Below are 21178 nucleotides of genomic sequence, written 5' to 3' on the forward strand. Positions count from 1 at the left end.
AGATCATTTTGCTGTCAGGTAGTCTATTTCCTGCCAATTAGCACCAATTCTCTGATACACCAGGTGAAGTCAGCGGCTAGTCTATAAGAGCTCCTGTATTTCGCCATTGCTCTGCTCCCGGGCCTTGCTGGCCTCCTGAGCCACCTGAAGACACATCAATCTGGAGATGCCTGTATAAATGTTCGGTTTAGAAAGGTATGTTTTCTGCCTGGAGTTGCCCCTGTATGGTTGGAGGTGCTCCTGTAAGTTGATACCATTAAGTTGTATACAGATCAAGCTCTTTTATGACAGCCATGGACTAGCATCTTCCTCTGATCCAAAAGAACCTAGGAATGTAGAGTCCACATTACAGTGACATCTATCTACTGTACTGCTAATCAAAATTCTCTCTCTGTTCCAGGAAGAAACAGAGAACATATTCAGGATCAGTGGGAACCATGTGGGGAGTCACCAGAAGTTGACATGCCTGATGCAGAGGAACTGATGTGCAGACAACAAGATAGATCAGGGAGGCACAAAAGAAGCCGAGCACCCAACATAGAGAAGAAACCATATAAATGCCTGAAGTGTGGAAAGAGCTTCGGTGGTAGGCTACATCTGACTGTGCATCAAAGAACCCACAGAGGAGAGAAACCACATACATTCTTTCAGTGTGGAAAGAGCTTCAGTCAGGTAATACATCTGACTGTACATCAAAGAACTCACACAGGGGAGAAGCCATATAAATGCATGGAGTGTGGAAAGAGCTTCAGTGACAGCTCACACCTGACGGTGCATCAAAGATCCCACACAGGGGAGAAACCATATAAATGCTTGGAGTGTGGAAAGAGCTTCAATCAGAGCTCAAACCTGACTGTACATCAAAAAACTCACTCAGGGAAGAAACCATACAAATGCTTCGAGTGTGGAAAGAGCTTCAGTGAAAGCTCAAACCTGACTGTGCATCAAAGAACCCACACAGGGGAGAAGCCATATGAATGCTTGCAGTGTGGAAAGGCCTTCAGTGAGAGCTCAAGCCTGACTAAGCATCAAAGATGCCACACAGGAGAGAAGCCATATCAATGCTTGGTGTGCGGAAAGAGCTTCACACAGTATCCAAACCTGACTGTTCATCAAAGAACTCACACAGGAGAGAAGCCGTATCAATGCTTGGTGTGCGGAAAGAGCTTCACACAGTATCCAAACCTGACTGTGCATCAAAGATCCCACACAGGGGAGAAGCCATATCAATGCTTGGTGTGCGGAAAGAGCTTCACACAGTATCCAAACCTGACTGTGCATCAAAGATCCCACACAGGGGAGAAGCCATATCAATGCTCGCAGTGTGGAAAGAGCTTCACACAGTGTCCAAACCTGACTGTGCATCAAAGATCCCACACAGGAGAGAAGCCCTATCAATGCTTGGAGTGTGGAAAGAGCTTCAGGCAGAGCTCAGACCTGACTAAGCATCAAAGATCCCACACAGGGGAGAAGCCCTATAAATGCGTGGAGTGTGGAAAGAGCTTCAGCCACAGTTCAACCTTGACTAAGCATCAAAGATTCCACACAGGGGACAAGCCTTAAAAATGAGAGCTCACCCAGATCAGGCATGAAAGGACTTGCACCAGGGAGAAACTCTCTAATTGCCTGTAGTTTGGAAAGAGAGTCAGGCAAACAGCCCTTATTGTTCACTCAGAAATTCCCACCATAGAAACCCCTTTAAAATGCCTTTGAGACACAGGGCTGGAGGTTTTACCTGCCTTCCAGTGGCTCCCAGATGATGCAGTTCAGGTGATGGAAGGAGGCTTTGAGGGCAGAAGGGGGTGGAACTGGCTAGGGAATGGGGTGGGCTGTGCAGGGGGCAATTTGTGAGCAGTTACTCTTTATTGTTATTGTTAAGCAGAACCGAAGAAGTGTTCAACAGTTCAAAACATTCAACAGTTAAATAGTTGTGTTTTAGAAGTACAATAATCAATAAAATTATAGCCAAGATATGTTGTGTGCTGACATGACGAGACCACATATTTTTGAGTTGGGGAGAGTGACCTCCATGGGGTGGATCTTTCAGAAGGCCTTGGATGGCTCTTCCAGCAGCCCTTCCTTTGTCTTTTGGGCTGGAAAATCTGTTCTCGGCTGACCCGCTTGCTGCAGGAGAGGCGTTCCAGCAATGGCCAGAGCCTCATTTCCATCCCCACTGCTCCCAGCTTTCCAGAGCCTGGAGTCTTGGTGAGAAACTGGGTCCCCAGTTGGAGGCCTCTGCCTGAAGCCATGTTGGTTGTTGGCTAGGTGCAGCTGGGAGCGCGAGAAAGCTTCTCATTCACGCTTACCCGAATGGGAGACTGGGGGGGGGGGAATGGCCGGCCCTCATCACTGATCACTGCAGAGTGGCTAATTGGCTTCAAGGACACCTGGGTTGCAAACCCGCTCCAGCTGTAGGTTTTCAGGACGGGAGGGGTGTCCCACCATGAGCGAGAGGTTAGACATCACGTAGCCTTCTAGAAAGGTCAGCTGGTTCTGAATTCTGATGGTCTGCTGAGTCCAAGTTTGTTCTAAGAGTCATTTGTTGTAAATTCCTTTGTCTTGGTTCTTCCCTGGTCTGCGAATCTGAGCTTGGACCCTTCCAGATTGTGCCACCCTGAGCTTTGCAGGGTCGGCTGGTGTTCTCTGATTTATGAATGTGAGACTGGTGAGTGATAGTGTTAGGAGGTAGCTTTTATTACTTTAATTTGTTGTGTATTGTATGCTCTTTCAGTTCCCAAACTTATGCCTTTAGAAGTGCTGTTCCTTGCTGTCTAATTTCTTTCCATCCTCTATGAAATGCTATCCATTTATAGCTGGGTGAATTATGGGGGGGGGGGGCGGGTTGCATCTGAATTCAGTGACTTGCTTCTGATCTACCTATTTCGCCCTGTTCAGTTTGGTGCCTTGCTCCCTGTGGAAAACCGAGTGGGGACTCAGGCTGGGAGGAGGACTGTTTTGGGTGCTGGAAACGGAGATGTTGCATGGTCTGATGGCTCCTGGAGTTGAGAGAGCACTTGGGAGGGGGCTTAGCGGAGGCTAAAGGGTTTATGTCCTTGCTAATTCCGACTGATGTCATCTTTGGACATGTGCTATAATTCGTGGTCTAGACTATTGTTGGCAACCTTCAGTCTTGAAAGAGTATGGTATCGCGCTCTGAACGGTGGTTCTGGAACAGCGTCTAGTGTGGCTGAAAAGGCCGATTCGGGAGTGACAATCCCTTCCACACCGGGAGCAAGTGCAGTCTGTCCCTGGTCTGTCTCCCTGGCTATGGGCCTTCCTTCTTTGCCTCTTAGCCTCAGACTGTTGGCCAAGTGTCTCTTCAAATTGGGAAAGGCCATGCTGCACAGCCTGCCTCCAAGCGGGCTGCTCAGAGGCCAGGTTTTCCCACCTGTTGAGGTCCACTCCTAAGGCCATCAGATCCCTCTTGCAGATGTCCTTGTATCGCAGCTGTGGTCTACCTGTAGGGCGCTTTCCTTGCATGAGTTCTCCATAGAGGAGATCCTTTGGGATCCGGCCATCATCCATTCTCACGACATGACTGAGCCAACGCAGGCGTCTTTGTTTCAGCAGTGCATACATGCTAGGGATTCCAGCTCGTTCCAGGACTGTGTTGTTTGGAACTTTGTCCTGCCAGGTGATGCCGAGGATGCATCGGAGGATGTCGGAGGCAGCACATGTGGAAAGCGTTCAGTTTCCTCTCCTGTTGTGAGCGAAGAGTCCATGACTCGCTGCAGTAAAGAAGTGTACTCAGGATGCAAGCTCTGTAGACCTGGATCTTGGTATGTTCCATCAGCTTCTTGTTGGACCAGACTCTCTTTGTGAGTCTGGAAAACGTGGTAGCTGCTTTACCTATGCGCCTGTTTAGCTCGGTATTGAGAGAAAGAGTGTTGGAGATCGTTGAGCCAAGGTACATAAAGTCATGGACAACCTCCAGTTCATGCGCAGAGATTGTAATGCAGGGAGGTGAGGAGGTGTAATGCAGGGAGGGATTGTAATGCAGGGAGGTGATTTTGGACTGACAATCAGCCTGAAGAAAACACAGGTCATGGTCTGGACTAGAGCAAAGATAATAGAGGGATGAAGGGGTCCGGGGTGAAATTTTGATTTTTTGCCCCAATGTGCCTGACTTTACACTTACTGACATTGAAACGCATCTGCCATTTTGCTGCCCATTCTGCCAGTTTGGAGAGATGCTCTGCAGACGCGTGTGGCCTCTGGGAACCAAGTGCCTCTGGGAACTAAGTGCCAGGTAAGGCACGAGAGTTTAGCATCTGGGCGAGGAGAAGGCAAGGAGACCTCTGAGTTTTGGAGAAGGAGAGGAGGAGGAGCAGGAGGAGGAGGTAAGTGTACTCATTCTAACGCTTTGTCTTTCTAACTCCCTGTCTTCTAACCTTAACCTTACCTTTAAAGCAACCTTAAATCAAAATTGAAAGTTAGCACCTAAGGGAGGTACATAGGGCTACTCTGAGCAGGAGCAGAGACCTACTCGTGAGTAAGAGCAGAGTCCTACTCGTGAGTAAGTGCCCAAGGGTCAGGCATTTAAATCAAAATTGAAAGTGAGCTGCACCTAAGGTAGCACTTAATCGAAGAAAGGGAGGAGGATAAAGTGAAAAGCAGGTTTTCTGCTTGCTTAAATTAAACCTATACTTAACCCAGGTTAAACCTAATCTAAGTTAGAACATAACCTAAACAGGTCAGTAAATTGGGACACAGGATTTAGAGAGCAATAAATAATTAAACAAACCCAAATAAAAACTAGCTTGAGGTTACAAAAACAGTCCAGCCTAAGAGAGCAGAACTAGGAGGGAAAGGACCTAGGAAGGGCCAATTCCCAACCCATTAAGAGCCCCAAGCAGTCCATTCAGGAGCCTGCAGAGTAGGTCACGCCCATCAGCAGCCATTTGCCTTCCTGAGCTTTTGTAAACTCACCTGGGAAGGCCAGCCCCCTTTCAATCAGGAAGGAAGGAGGGGGGAGGAGCCAGCCAGGAGTATAAAGCTAGGCAGGCCATCGCGTGAGGCTCTCTGCAGACGCGTGTGGCCTCTGGGAACCAAGTGCCAGGTAAGGCACGAGAGTTTAGCATCTGGGCGAGTTCAGCAGCAGGGCGAGGAGGCCAGGGCCCCAGACACTGCCCTTCCTCTTCCCTAGAGAAAAGGGCTGCTATCCAGTGTACGGTTTTTAAAAGGACCCCTAAGTAAAACAACAACAACAAAAAAGCTATGCAGTCAGACAGCCAGCAGCAGAGTGGGGGCTATCCAGTGTTCTGCATCGAGTGCCACATGTATGATTATATGCCTCTGGGGTATAAGTCATGGGTGTGTCCTCGGTGCAAGGAGCTCCAGGCTCTCAGGGAACGCGTCCGCTCCCTTGAAGCCTTGGTGGCCGACCTGGAGAAGCGCAGGCAGCCAGAGGAGGACCGTGGGGAGACTTCTGGGGACGATCAGGCTTCGTCCCAACATCAGGCGTGCAGCTCCTCGGCTGCCCGGGTGGGAAGTCTCGGGACTGGAGGACGTCATCCTGGAGAGGAGGGAAACAATCCCCTAGGGGGGATCCCTTCTCCAGGGGATGGGCCCGTATCCGAGCGCACTCGGGATACTCCTCGGCGGGAGGGGGGTCGGGGGCTTCTTGTAGTGGGGGATTCGATTATTAGAAACATAGAGAGGGGGGTTTGCGACGGATGTGAGGACCGCATGGTGACTTGCCTGCCTGGTGCGAAGGTTGCGGACATCACTTCTCGTCTAGACAGGCTAGTAGACAGTGCTGGGGGAGAGGTAGCGGCTGTGGTGCATGTCGGCACCAACGACGTGGGCAAGTGTAGCTGGGAGGTCCTGGAGGCCAAATTTAGGCTTTTAGGCAGGAAGCTGAAAGCCAGGACCTCAAAGGTAGCGTTCTCTGAAGTGCTACCTGTTCCACGCGCAGGGCCAGCTAGGCAGGCGGAGATCAGGGGTCTCAATGCGTGGATGAGACGGTGGTGTAGGGAGGAGGGGTTTAGATTCGTTAGGCACTGGGGAATGTTTTGGGACAAGCGGGGCCTGTACAAGAGGGACGGGCTCCATTTGAACCAGAATGGAACCAGACTGCTGGCGCATAACATTAAAAAGGTGGCAGAGCAGCTTTTAAACTGATCCCTGGGGGAAGGCCGACAGGAGCCGAGGGGCATCCGGTTCGGGACTCCTCATCCCTATGGGATGAGGATGGGGAGGTTAGAGAACAACAAGACAAAGGCAGGGTAGGAGAAGAAATTGGGAAAGGTAGGGAGATGGGATGTGATAGACGGTTTGGCACAATGAGAGGATGCGGGGACAAAGGAGCGAATAAGCAGCCCATCCTGGGGCATTCCGTGTATAAATGCTTTTATGCGAATGCCCGAAGTCTACGAGCAAAGGTGGGAGAACTGGAATGTCTGGTGACAAGGGAAAATATTGACATAGTGGGCATAACGGAAACCTGGTGGAATGCGGAGAATCAGTGGGATACCGCAATCCCGGGCTATAAACTCTACAGGAGGGACAGGCAGGGGCGTGTTGGAGGTGGGGTGGCCCTTTATGTTAAGGAAAGGATAGAATCCAGCAAAGTAGAGATTGAAGGTGGGTCCGACTCCACCGTAGAATCTCTGTGGGTTAAATTACCAGGCTTGTGCAGCGATGTAATACTGGGGGCGTGCTATCGTCCTCCAGACCAGAAATCTGATGGGGACCTTGAAATGAGGAAACAGATCAGGGAGGTGACAAGGAAGGACAGGGTTGTAATCATGGGGGACTTCAATTATCCTCATATTGACTGGGTCAATTTGTGTTCTGGTCACGATAAGGAAACCGGATTTCTTGACGTGCTAAATGACTGTGGCTTAGATCAGCTAGTCACGGAGCCCACTAGAGGACAGGTGACTCTGGATTTAATTTTGTGCGGTACGCAGGACCTGGTTAGAGATGTAAATGTTACTGAGCCATTGGGGAACAGTGATCATGCTGCGATCCGTTTTGATGCGCACGTCTAACAAAAACCCTTGACTTCCGACGGGCGGACTTCCCTCAAATGAGGAGGCTGGTTAGAAGGAGGTTGAAAGAGAGGGTAAAAAGAGTCCAGTCTCTCCAGAGTGCATGGAGGCTGCTTAAAACAACAGTAATAGAGGCCCAGCAGAGGTGTATACCGCAAAGAAAGAAGGGTTCCACTAAATCCAGGAGAGTGCCCGCATGGCTAACCAGCCAAGTTAGAGAGGCTGTGAAGGGCAAGGAAGCTTCCTTCTGTAAATGGAAGTCTTGCCCTAATGAAGAGAATAAAAAGGAACATAAACTGTGGCAAAAGAAATGTAAGAAGGTGATAGGGGAGGCCAAGCGAGACTATGAGGAACGCATGGCCAGCAACATTAAGGGGAATAATAAAAGCTTCTTCAAATATGTTAGAAGCAGGAAACCCGCCAGAGAAGCGGTTGGCCCTCTGGATGGTGAGGGAGGGAAAGGGGAGATAAAAGGAGACTTAGAGATGGCAGAGAAATTAAATGAGTTCTTTGCATCTGTCTTCACGGCAGAAGACCTCGGGCAGATACCGCTGCCCGAACGGCCCCTCCTGACCGAGGAGTTAAGTCAGATAGAGGTTAAAAGAGAAGATGTTTCAGACCTCATTGATAAATTAAAGATCAATAAGTCACCGGGCCCTGATGGCATACACCCAAGGGTTATTAAGGAATTGAAGAATGAAGTTGCAGATCTCTTGACTAAGGTATGCAACTTGTCCCTCAAAACGGCCACGGTGCCAGAAGATTGGAGGATAGCAAATGTCACGCCTATTTTTAAAAAGGGAAAGAGGGGGGACCCGGGAAACTATAGGCCGGTCAGCCTAACATCTATACCGGGTAAGATGGTGGAATGCCTCATCAAAGATAGGATCTCAAAACACATAGACGAACAGGCCTTGCTGAGGGAGAGTCAGCATGGCTTCTGTAAGGGTAAGTCTTGCCTCACCAACCTTATAGAATTCTTTGAAAAGGTCAACAGGCATGTGGATGCGGGAGAACCCGTGGACATTATATATCTGGACTTTCAGAAGGCGTTTGACACGGTCCCTCACCAAAGGCTACTGAAAAAACTCCACAGTCAGGGAATTAGAGGACAGGTCCTCTCGTGGATTGAGAACTGGTTGGAGGCCAGGAAGCAGAGAGTGGGTGTCAATGAGCAATTTTCACAATGGAGAGAGGTGAAAAGCGGTGTGCCCCAAGGATCTGTCCTGGGACCGGTGCTTTTCAACCTCTTCATAAATGACCTGGAGACAGGGTTGAGCAGTGAAGTGGCTAAGTTTGCAGACGACACCAAACGTTTCCGAGTGGTAAAGACCAGAAGTGATTGTGAGGAGCTCCAGAAGGATCTCTCCAGACTGGCAGAATGGGCAGCAAAATGGCAGATGCGCTTCAATGTCAGTAAGTGTAAAGTCATGCACATTGGGGCAAAAAATCAAAACTTTAGATATAGGCTGATGGGTTCTGAACTGTCTGTGACAGATCAGGAGAGAGATCTTGGGGTGGTGGTGGACAGGTCGATGAAAGTGTCGACCCAATGTGCGGCGGCAGTGAAGAAGGCCAATTCTATGCTTGGGATCATTAGGAAGGGTATTGAGAACAAAACGGCTAGTATTATAATGCCGTTGTACAAATCTATGGTAAGGCCACACCTGGAGTATTGTGTCCAGTTCTGGTCGCCGCATCTCAAAAAAGACATAGTGGAAATGGAAAAGGTGCAAAAGAGAGCGACTAAGATGATTACGGGGCTGGGGCACCTTCCTTATGAGGAAAGGCTACGGCGTTTGGGCCTCTTCAGCCTAGAAAAGAGACGCTTGAGGGGGGACATGATTGAGACATACAAAATTATGCAGGGGATGGACAGAGTGGATAGGGAGATGCTCTTTACACTCTCACATAATACCAGAACCAGGGGACATCCACTAAAATTGAGTGTTGGGCGGGTTAGGACAGACAAAAGAAAATATTTCTTTACTCAGCGCGTGGTCGGTCTGTGGAATTCCTTGCCACAGGATGTGGTGCTGTCGTCTAGCCTAGACGCCTTTAAAAGGGGATTGGATGAGTTTCTGGAGGAAAAATCCATTATGGGGTACAAGCCATGATGTGTATGCGCAACCTCCTGATTTTAGGAATGGGTTAAGTCAGAATGCCAGATGTAGGGGAGAGCACCAGGATGAGGTCTCTTGTTATCTGGTGTGCTCCCTGGGGCATTTGGTGGGCCGCTGTGAGATACAGGAAGCTGGACTAGATGGGCCTATGGCCTGATCCAGTGGGGCTGTTCTTATGTTCTTATGAGATCCTTCTGGAGCTCCTCACGACCAGAAGTGATTCACCACTCAGAAAAGTTTGGTGTCTGCAAACTTAGCCACCTCACTGCTCAAACCTGTCTCCAGGTCTTTTATGAAGAGGTTGAAGAGCACCTGTCCCAGGACAGATCCTTGGGGCACACCGTTTTTCACCTCTTACCATTGTGAAAATTGCCCATTGACACCCACTCTCTGTTTCCTGGTCTTCAAGCAGATCTCAATCCATGAGAGGACCTGTCCTCTAATTCCCTGACTGTGCAGTTTTCTCAGCAGCCTTTGGTGAGGGACCGTGTCGAACGCCTTCTGAAAGTTCAAATATATAATGTCCATGGGTTCTCCTGCATCCACATGCCTGTTGACCTTTTCAAAGAATTCTATAAGGTTTGTGAGGCAAGACTTACCCTTACAGAAGCCAGGCTGATTCTCCCTCAGCAAGGCTTGTTTGTCTATGTGTTTTGAGATTCTATGTTTGATGAGGCATTCCACCATCTTACCCAGTATAGATGTTAGGCTGACCGGCCTATAGTTTCCCAAGTCCCCCCTCTTTCCCTTTTTAAAGATTGGTGTGACATTTGCTATCCTCCAATCCTCTCGCTCCATGGCTGTTTTGAGGGACAAGTTGCATATTTTAGTCAAGAGATCAGCATTCTTCAGTTCCTTTATAACTCTTGGGTGGAGGCCATCAGGGCCCGGTGACTTATTGATCTTTAATTTATCAGTGAGGTCTGAAACATCTTCTCTATTAATATCTATCCAAATTAATCCTTGAGCATCGGCTCAGTAACATTTACATCTCTGACCAGACCCCTAGTACCACACAATATTAAATCCTGAGTCATCTGTCCTCTGGTGGGCTCCATGACTAGCTGCTCTAAGGCACAGTCATTTAGCATGGCAAGAAATCTGGTCTCTCTTTAATGACAAGAGCACGATGTGAGGATAATTGAAGTCTTGATTACAACCCTGTCCCTCCTTGACACCTCCCTGATCTGTTTCCTCATTTCAAGGTCCCCTTCAGGTTTCTGGTCCAGAGGATGATAGCATGTCCCCAGTATTACATCACTCCTCAAACCTCCTTGAGACATTTCATCCAGAACTCCTAGGCACACCAGGGACTCCAGGATGCTGCTTTTCCGGACCACAGGCTCAACTCCTGGGGAACTCTGGCCAAGCCTCTGCCTGTGCTGTTCCCGGGAGGAAGAACATGATCCAGGTTGTGCGACCTCCTGTCTCTCCTGCCCCCACTGAATTCAACCTCCGTTGTTTCCCTGTGTCATCTCCAGCACCTCACTCCCATCTCCGTACTCCTCCAGTCATGTTGCAAGGCATCCACATTTCATCTGCTTAAATGTCACCATGTCACCTGCTGCTTCGGCTGTGATGCAGCCCTGGTCCCATTCACCCCCCTGGTGTCTGGGCATTCGCAGTTTGCTCTTCCCAAGATCCAGCCGTGGGCAACCTTCCCTCGCCTTCCACTGCTGGATTTCCCTTCATCCTGGGCCAGATCAGGCACATCAGCCCTCATCCCAATCCCTTCCGGCCAACAACCCACCCACCTGCCCTCTACCAGAAGCCACAACAGACCCTGTTCTCCCATCCTGATCTCATCGTTAATTAGCTCATACCCAGAGCTGCACAGAACAGGCACTCACAGCTCAATCTTATCCTCCCCCCTCCCTACTGGGGCGTCCTCACAAAAATGTGCACACTGTATGCAGCAGGGGGCCAGAGCAGGAGGAAGTGAAGGGGGATTTCAAACTTCCCCTCCTGCACAAGCCTCCTGCACAACAGTGAAAGGCTGCAGTGAGGAAGCTGCAAGAAGGTTTAGGATGCGGCGCTTGCCATTGCTGCCGGACCCACCCCTTCTGCTGCCTCCTGATTCCTCCCCCTTCCCCACCCAAATGCACCCCTCTCTGCCCCCATGCCACCCTTTCCTGCCACCTTTCCTTCCTTGGTGGGCAGCTAGTGCTCCACTGATGCACAGGAATAGAGCTGTGGAGTGCACTGGTCCCCCCAAAACCAGCTCTCTGGTGACACCCCCTTGAGAGACGAGCAAGGCACTTGCGCCCACTCCTCAGGTCAGTGCTGGGGGTGAATTGGACTCCTGCAAGGCTGAGAGAAAAGGCTCAAGGTCTCACCATGCCATCCAGAGCTATCCAGGACCTCCAGATGCTGTGAGGAAGGGATGAGGCCCCTGAGTGGAAGGAACTGCGAGCTCCGTGGTGTCTGATCTCAGGTGCTCCACAAGGTGGGAGATCACAACAGGGACTGAGAAGAGCCAGGCTGGGAGCAGCAATGTTATTTCACACAGAAGAATGCACAAGGCCTGGGGCTGTGGAACTCCCTGCCTGAGGGGCAGGGATTCTGGGTTGACACACACTATCCTACTGAAAAACAAGTCCCACTCCATTCACTGGGGCTTCCTCCCAGAAAGTGTGTCTAGGATTGCAGCCTGAGAGATCTGGTTCGTGGCCCAATCACCTGGGGAGGTGTGTCAGTGACTGGGAATTGGAATCTGGGTCTCCCCTTGCCTGTCACTCTAACCACTACATCACACTGCTTCTCCCCAACACCTGAGATTCAGAGGGATGCAGCTGCCATATTTGAGGGTTCGGTTCTTACATATGGTGGCTGAGAGCAGCTGTCCTCCACAGCCTGATATAATCCATGAGAAAGAACCAAAGAAGGCGCTAAGAGCTGCCAGTTGTTGCAGGAGACTCTGGCTTTGATAGCTCTCTATCCTGCAAGCACCGGGCTAGAAAACAGAGCTGCCTGCATTGGTGGGCAGAGCGAAGCTCCAATCGGCAGCAGGCATGGAGGAAGTTAGCTGTACAGGCGCTCCTTGCGCACATGCCTTCCCTCCTCCCTTGGCAGTGACGCCTCTCTCCATTGGGAGAACTGCCCACTGACACCCTCTCTCGGTTTCCTGGTCCTCAGCCAGGGCCTCCCCCTCCAGAGGACCTGCCCTCTGACTGGGGAGTTTTCTCAGGAGTCCAGGCACAGCTTGAGCTGGTGTTTGTGATTCTCCCTTGTGACAACCTGCTGGCGCTCCACAAGATTTGAAGAAGGGAGCAAAAATTTTGCACACTTTAACCATTTAAAGTAGCAATTTTCAGCCACCGTACTGGGGCACACTGGTGTGCCATGAAAGGTCTGCAGGTGTGCCACAGGAGTTTGGACCACAACAGCTGAAAATAGCTGAAAAACCGTTCTGGGATCTGTGGCTCTGTTTCTGGGGCAACTGTCTGTCCTCACAAATTGTCTGCTCCTCTTTCTCCACTGGCTTTAGCAGGAATTGACCTTTTGTGACTACAGACAGTTGTCCCTAGATATAGAGCTGCAGAACCTGAAAGTGTCTCCTGGAAACTGGAAGTGACCTCACAAGAGACAAACCCCATAGAGAAGATCACAGAGGTCAGTTTGCTGTGCAAAGAAAAACACTGTCAATCACTGGGGTGGAAGGTTTCATTTAAGGTGAGTGAGTGCAAAGGCGTTTCCAGGAAACCCCCCCCCCCATTTCTGCTCCAGCATCTGCTGCTGCTCAAGAAAAGGGGGGAAAGATGAAAAATACAGTCAGGCTGACTGACCCTCCTTCTCCTCTGCCTCTTGGTCAAGCAATAACTGAACAGCCCCAATTGATAGGACTCAGCCAGCTATTCCAGAAGTAGCCTGCAGAGCTTCAGGAATAGTCAAACATGGACCCTGTTCCCTCTCCAGCTCTCCCAACAAACAAGCAGAAGAGCTTAATTGCTTTTATTGAAACACAAAATAGTTACATCCCTTTTAGCGAGAGGAGGAATTAAGATAAAGACTCCCCACCAGACAGCACAATTAACATAGAAAACCTAAAACTCCCAGGCTATGCTGAGCCTGTCACTTAGATGTCATAAGCCCTGGAAACAGAAGGGCAGGGAGTTTAGTCCCCCAAAGTTTAGTGATTGTTACCTTGACAGCTGCAGTGAATTTCTGCCAATTGGGAGGTCCTTGATCCTTAACATAAAAACCTAAAACTCTTTGGCTGTGCTGATGCTGTTACTTACAAGCAGCCCCACTGCTACTCCCCCAGGTCCCTTGGCCAGAAGGTCCTGGTACCAGCAAAGGGCTTCCACCAACTCCTACTCAGCACTGCTCTTCTCTCTGAGATGGAGGCAGCCTAAAAAACAGAGTCAGGCCTGGGACTGGTTTGGCTCCCTCTTTCTAGGAAGGCAGGACTTCTTAGTGGGTGGGGAAGGCTGTGGAGCGGAAACAGACTCTGTGCAGCCTGTTCAGGTAAGGTTCAGATTACCAGGACACAGTGGCATCTCTAGGGTTTGGGTCACCTGATGAGGGACTTTCTCCCATGCAGTGGGTGGGGCAAAAGTCTGGGTGGTGGATGTGCTGATGTGCCATCACACCACCTTATCTGGGTTTATGGCCATACCTTTTGAAAGAATAGAGAAAGTTCAAAAGTGGTTTGTTTCACTCCATTCTGCTGCATCCTGCCGGGAGGGGGGGGCGGGCAGTCATGGAGGCCTCTTTAAGGGAAGGGAAAGTTTGTTCCCTGATCTCAGAGCTGTGTTGCTCTGACCTCAGTGCTGGAAAGTGGGTGAGGATTGTGCTGTCATTCTCATTGGTCCGTCTTGACTTAAGGAAACATACTTATTTACACAAGGTAGTTGCCTTTTTGTTAGGTTTTTGGCCATTACTTTGGATAGAACAGAGGTATTTCGGTCCGGTTTCTTTCACTGCATTCTGCTGTAACTTCCACATTGAGTAGCATATAACATAATAGTATTATTTCTACAAACTGCAATTTTAGCATGTGACACCCCCCCCCCCCCGTGTGTGTCACCCTCCCTGTGTGAGTCATCCAGTGTGGGTCGCACCCCCCAGGAATGCCACTGCCAGGGCAGTCTTGAAGAAGCAGCTCTGGAGGTGTTCTGGGCTTGTCTCTTTCCTGTGGTTTCTGGTGCTGCAAGATCTGGAAGGAGCCTGAGCAGAAGTGTGTGGACTTCAGGGTGCAGGAGTCAGGATGCCCTTCAGGCGACCTGCAGAGTATTGCAAATGGCTCCCGATTGCATGTCTGTGATCACATACCGTTGCTGGGGAAAGCACTTTTCAATTGATAGACCAGTCGTCCTGACTCCCACCTTTGGCCACTGATATTGTGGCTCTGAGCACTGCATGAGGTCTGTGGCATTCATGCGCCCAAGCTTTGTTGTCACTGAGTACTAAATGCCCAGGTGGAAGTTGTGGAGAAATGATTGGTGAGGAGTGGACAATTTCTCCTTCCAGGGTCTGGTGTCCTTTGAGGAGGTGACCGTGTGCTTCACGGAAGAGGAGTGGGTTCTTCTGGACCGCAGCCAAAAGGCTCTGTACCGGGAGGTCATGCTGGAGAACTACGAGATGGCAGCCTCTCTGGGTAAGGACTGAAACTTGTGCTGTAATCCCACAAGGAATCTTTGGCTACTAGAAGTCTCCTTGGAATATGGAAACTTGTTCCCTTGCCCTGGGGGAAGCTCTGGCACCTGCAGTCAACCTTGCAGCCTCCTGGGAGGAAGGAACACAGCAAAATCCAGACAGGAAAGAAATCACATAAAAGCTGTGAGTGGAGAAAGAGCTTCAGCTCAAGCACACTCCTGACCTCCCTCTCTGTTCCAGGAAGCAGCGGAGAAGACAGTCACAAGAAGGGAGAATCACTTGGGCTGCCACTGGAAGCCATAATCCTTGATGTCAAGAAATTGACACTGGAAGACCAACCTGGTGCAAGTCCACATTTATCACTGCAGGTGTTTTAGGCACAGGAAGAGGGCACAGACCTCTTCCCAGACCTCATCTCCTCCCTGTTCTGCCCACACTCTCCCTGCCCCATTTCCCCCACCCCACCCTCTGTGCAGGCTTACTTGTTCTGGTGGTCCTTGCAGATTTGCTGGCAGGTGGCTCTGAGGGAGTGCGCTTTACGACTGCTTTGCAGCAGCCGGCACGGGTGGGACAGGGCAGTCCAGTAGGATTAGCCTGTAAGCCACTCAGAGAAAAAGCCAACTTAAGCCCTCCTTTTCTTGGTTTTCTTTAGTGACCGGATCTTGTTTTGTTCTCTGATGAAAAACTGCTTTGTTCTATGAGCTGTTTTACAGGCAAGGCAAGACCTGGCCCATAAAGGATTCCTTCCTCCCAGCCTGAGCTTGTCTCAGAGCTCACAGAGATTGGGAGGGAGTTTGGGGGAGTGAAGCTGCCTTCTCCTGAGTCAGACCCATCCAGCTCAGTCCTGTCTACAATGACTGACAGAAGCTCTCCAGGGATTCAGGCAGGGACAACTCCCAGCCCTGCCTTGACTTGGTGTCAAGTCTTGGATGGAACTTGGGGTCTCTTGCATGCAAAGAAAGCAGCTTCTCTGCCACTGAGCCACAGCCACTCCAGGCTGGCCTGATGCTCCAGTGAGAGTCCTGCTCTGCAGGAGGAAAGGAAGCAGAAGGGTGGATGAGTTACTGAGGACCAGACTGTTGCTTGTTGAATGGGGAGCTCCTGAGAGAGCCTTGCTGAGGGGCTGAAAAGGCAGGAGGAGGCCACATCCTTTCTCTGCTTGCCTTTGCAGAGGGGGAATTGCCTTGGAAGCAGGAAGTGAAGGGGGACAGTTGTCCTTCTGGTTGAGGCTCCCATCCCACATGCTGACAGGTTGGTTCACCTTCACGGCTGGATTTCCAACTAGTGACTCATTCCAGGTTTCATGAGCAGTTGAGGCTGGACTCCCATGAGCCAGACAGACAGTTTGGGATCCAGGCAGCCACTTCTGATCATATTCACCTGTGAGAGTTCAGAGAAGGTCCCTGTTCTCTTAGCTCACTCCAGGCTCTTTTGAGGTGGGGGGAGCAGCTACAGTCAGCTTGCTTCAGAGAGCCTGGATCTTTTGTCAGTGGATGTGTCTCCTCTCCTTGTTTGCTTCCCAGAGAAATTTCCCAAACCTGCCATCATTTCCCAGATGGAAAAAGGGGAGTCTGCATTTTTCCCGGATCTCCAGGAAGAAGAGAAGCCTGCAGGTAACCTGCTAATGCACAGGACTGCTGAACACAGCAGGTGCTTCAGACCAGTGGGTGCTGGTGAATGGGACCAGAAGGGGGCTGGGCAAGTGGGGGACCCTTCACCACAGCAGAAACTCCCATTCTAGAGTAGCTTGGCTTTGGGTAGGGGGGTGAGCAAAGTACCTCTCCCCCATTCTGATCTCATCCCCAGCAAGCCAGGACAGCAGCTTGGCTGAGCAGTGGACTGAAAGTGCTGCTGTGATCTGAGTGAGGGATGCTCTGGCCCACCCCTTTCCTCCCAATCTCCTTTCCCAGGTCCTTCAGACTTTTTCCCAAGGCAGGAGTGGGGGGTTGGAGGTGGCCACCCTTTGCCAATCTCACATCCAACTCTTGATAAGATTTGGTTGGAGTGTTTGCTTTAATGAGAAACATCAACTGCTGGATCCAGAGGTAGTAAATCTCCACACCCTTCTCTGCAGCATCCCAGATCTCTATGGACACTGAACCAAGGTGAGAAGCCAGCATGTAGGGGATCCAATGAGCCTCCTGGGAGGAAGGAACACAGCAAAATCCAGACAGGAAAGAAATAGCATAAATGCTATGACTGGAGTAAGCTTCAGTTCAAGCACCCACCTGACCTCCCTCTCTGTTCCAGGAAGCAGCAGAGAAGACAGTCACAAGAAGGGAGAATCACTTGGGCTGCCACTGGAAGCCATAATCCTTGATGTCAAGAAATTGACACTGGGAGACCAGGATGGATCAGAGAGGCAGGAAGGAAGCACAGCACCCATCTGGAGGACCAGATCTGTTGTTGGTCTAGAACGTGACCTCCATGACATCCCAACTGGACAGGGTCAGAAAGGGAAGAGAAAAAGCAAGCGCCCTTTCTGTGAGGAAATGAGTAGGTGTTGTGAGGGGAGAGAGAGCTTCAGTACAAACACAAATCCTAGTTCCCTGGAAAAGACCCACAGAAGAGAGTCCTTTGTGCATCAAGAAGGATCAGAGAAGCAGGAGGGACACCAGGCAAAGAAAAGGAGAAATGAACCTGGTGGTCATCAGCAGTGGAGTTTCAGTGTCGTCCCAGGTGATTCAGACACAGAACCTGGAAAGAGGAGGGAAAAATGTCTGCAAAGTTCAAAGCCGATCAGGAGTAAGTCAAACACTGCAACATATGATACAACGCACAGCGGAAAACTGTGTGTGCATCAAAGAAATGTGACCGTGCATCAGAGATTCCACACAAGGGAGGAGCCGTATCAATGCTTGGAGTGTGGAACAACCATGGGTAAGAGCTCATTCCTGGCTAAGCATCAAAGAACCCACCCAGGGGGGAAGCCATATCAATGCTTGGAGTGTGGAAAGAGCTTCAGGCAGAGCTCACACCTGACTGTGCATCAAAGAACCCACACAGGGGAGAAGCCGTATCAATGCTTGGAGTGTGGAAAGAGCTTCAGGCAGAGCTCACACTTGACTGTGCATCAAAGATCCCACACAGGGGAGAAGCCATATAAATGCCTGGTATGTGAAAAGTGTTTCAGTATCAGATCACGCCTGACTGAGCATCAAAGATCCCACACAGGGGAGAAGCCATATAAATGCCTGGAGTGTGGAAAGAGCTTCACTCAGAGTGGAAACCTGACTGTGCATCAAAGAACCCACACAGGGGAGAAGCCATATAAATGCTTAGAGTGTGGAAAGGGCTTCAGTGTGAGCTCAAACCTGACTGTGCATCAAAGAACCCACACAGGGGAGAAGCCATATAAATGCTTGGAGTGTGGAAAGAGCTTCAGTCAGAGCTCAAAGCTGACTAAGCATCAAAGAATCCACAGGAGAAGCCACATAAGTGCTTTGAGTGAATTTACTTCTGAGTAGAGCGTGCCGAGTCTTAGGCTAGAAGCTTTTGAATATAGAGATGCTCGGATTATTACATCAAAGTTTCTTGTAGATTTAATTAAAAAAGAAGCTGCTACAATGCATGACCCTTGCAAATGTTTCTTTCCTGTGTTCACCACCAGGAATTAACTAAGCTTGCAGTTGAGGAGGAGGATAGTCAGAAATTAATCTGTTCGGCACCTTTCCAAGTTTGGCAGTGGCATAGCTGGAGGGGGTGCATAGCACTAAAGTTTGCAGGGAGCCTCACCAGGCAGGGGGAGGAAAATGGAGTATGCCTCGATTTTGTTTCCTCCCTGGACTGGCTCTGAAGTGGAGGGAGAGGGATTTCTTGCATGCTGAGGTGAGGTTCCCTGCAAAACTTAGTGCTAAGCACCCCTTCCTGCTATCCCACTGCCAAGCTTGTCCCTGCAAATGCTGTTATTTCACTGATCATGGATGGAGAAAAGGGCATCATTGGGCAGTTTTTAGAAGCACTTGGTTTTCTTGAAGATTCACTGGTGAGCTTCATATGTGGACATCAGTCAGCCTTCAGCAAACCTCAGTAGTCTCTTACTGGAGGTGTTTGGTGAGTTTGAAGGTTTCCTGGGAAGTGCTGGTCATTCTTGACTTTCATGCTTGTTTTGGACACAACAGTGACGGACACCAAGGAGCCATTTGGTCTTTAACCAAAGGCACCTGCTGGTCTGGGGAGCTAATTGGGAGAATTTTCTCAGACTGTCATGACTTTGGTCTCTTGTCAACTGAAACAAGCTACAAAACATCCACCTTGGTCCTCATTAGTCTTGTTATCCATCCTTGGTTGATGTTTTTGCTAATTATATTCAGTTGAAACCTTTTTCTCCTTTTCACTTCATCATAATGTCCTTTGCGTTGTTTAAGATGCTTGTTGATGCTCTTTTTATATCGGAATAATCTGGAGTTTTTTGCAGTGCCATTTATTGCAATGTTGATATACAAGTGAAAGGAAAAACATGATGGGGAAAGAGAACTCTTGATGTCTCGGGTGGCCTGGAAAAGGTCTTCCCCAGGAGGACTCCTTCTGAAGGGCTGCAACACTTCAAGAGCAGCTGGATGTGCGAATGTGAAGGCCTTTGGACTGTGGCTTTGTCATTAAGGTGTGAATTTCCATTAAGGTGAGAGATCTTGGACAGTCATCTCTTTTGCTCATTCAGCATCTCAGATCAATGCAGACTGTCTCCAAATTAAGCCCTTGTTGTCCTGTTTTTGCCCTGTTATGGGGAACTCTGCGTGTTTGTGTTCTGGTTTTTTTAATAGTTGGCTGTTAGAGGGAAATGCCTTTATAATGCATATTGCTTTAAGGGGATTGTTCTATATACATATTTTAGTGTATTGGCAGAACGTTTTGCAAATAAACACTAATGAATGAATAGTGAATTTTTTCTTTGTCTGCAAGACACAATGAGGATATTCTGGACCAGATCCTTCAAAGTTGTTGTCATTTCAAACCAAAACCAGCCTTGGAATTGGAATTCTCCTGAATCAAATACCAGGGAGTGTACAGGTAGCCCCTCCCCCTCCCCTTTGAAGCCATTCCATGCAGGGAGGGGAGCAAAACAGAGGCATATGCCTTTTGGGCGGTGGCGTCGCTAGGATTCACATACTTGGCCCCTCCCACTGAGGGCTGCCTGGGGCCTTCTGCAGCCTCATTCCGCGTTGCAAATGTTTGGCAGAGGTCTGGTTATTTAAACACAAGGATGTCGTCCTCCTTTCCATCTGAAACAAAGTCCCAGGTTACAGTTCAGTGCACCTTTACTTAAGAATGGCACCCATGGAAAGCAATGGGTCTACTTCAGAGTAAATAGGGTTGCAACTATGTGCAGCTGCACTTGCTCACATTCATTCCGTGTTGCTTGTCTCTCCGCTGTGAATTGAACTGCACACTCCCAGTTAGGTGTTATAAGTCAAATATTATATGTTGAGCTCTGGCTTAACACACCAGGTACCTTAAAGAAGGATGTGATTCATGGTTCTCCTGCTATGTTACTCACAGTGCACTTACTCTGAGAGTGTTTACAAAAAGGTTGCGAAGACCAGAATTTTAAAAGTTAATGAATAAAAATGCATCTTATGATCTTTTACTATATTTTTAATAAATTAGGGACTGTACAGTTCTTAGGTAACAATTACTGGTAGGTTATTTTTCAGGATCTGGCCTCAGGTAAAATCAGACTCAACTACAGTCAGACACCCCCCTAAGTTTACCTTCCCCTCCCTCTCCCAACTTATCCGAAGGTCATAGAAAATTCCATGATTTTGGCTCAAAACCCTCCCTTGACATCTGTGAGATCGACATAATTGGATATCTGCGGTAAACACATGATTTGGTTGTATGGGAGTGAAAAAAAATTTCTGGGTCCCAGGTGTCAAATGAGAAACATGGCTGTTTCACCTCCACCACTGGAAGCCCAGCTAGTGCTTCATTCCAGTTTCCTGAGCAGTGAGCTTGAACTCACACAAACCAGAATGACACTTGGGGATCCCTGCAGCATATTCATGTGTGAGCTCAAACCACTTCTGTCTTCTCCACCTGTCTTCTCCCTCTCTACTTGGAGGGGGCAGCCTAGGATCAGGTCATTGGAAAGCCTTGATAGTTGTACTCATCAGTTACTCCTTGTTTGCTTCCTAGAGGAATTTCCCAAACCTGCCTCATTTCCCAGCTGGAAGGAGGGGAGTCTGCATTTTCCCAGGACCTCCAGGAAGAAGAGAAGCCTTCAGGTAACTTGCTTATGCACAGGACCAGGAGGTGCTGAATGGGATCCTTCACCCCAACAGGAACTCCGAATCCACCAGGAACTTCACAAAGGGAAGAGAAGAAATAGGTGTTCCTTCACTGGGAAAACAATTAGGTGTAAATCCAACATGAAGGAACACAGCAAAATCCAGACAGGGAAGAAATCACATGAATGCTGTGAGTAGTGAAAGAGCTTCAGCTCAAGCACACACCTGACCTTCC

The 21178-nt window shown here is 49.4% G+C and overlaps 1 protein-coding gene across 1 annotated transcript in view; it reads left to right on the forward strand.

Annotated features, from left to right (window-relative positions):
• Positions 1 to 21178, forward strand: part of LOC136640319 (zinc finger protein 420-like) — a 152490-nt gene that overhangs the window by 90313 nt on the left and 40999 nt on the right. Inside the window, exons 13-14 of the mRNA XM_066615361.1 lie at positions 591 to 1485; positions 17731 to 18100. Of these exons, the coding sequence (XP_066471458.1) occupies positions 591 to 1485; positions 17731 to 18100 (1265 nt within the window). The remainder of the gene's footprint in view (positions 1 to 590; positions 1486 to 17730; positions 18101 to 21178) is intronic.

This window comes from Tiliqua scincoides, chromosome 2 (assembly GCF_035046505.1).
Source record: "Tiliqua scincoides isolate rTilSci1 chromosome 2, rTilSci1.hap2, whole genome shotgun sequence".
NCBI classification, from domain to species: Eukaryota; Metazoa; Chordata; class Lepidosauria; order Squamata; family Scincidae; genus Tiliqua; species Tiliqua scincoides.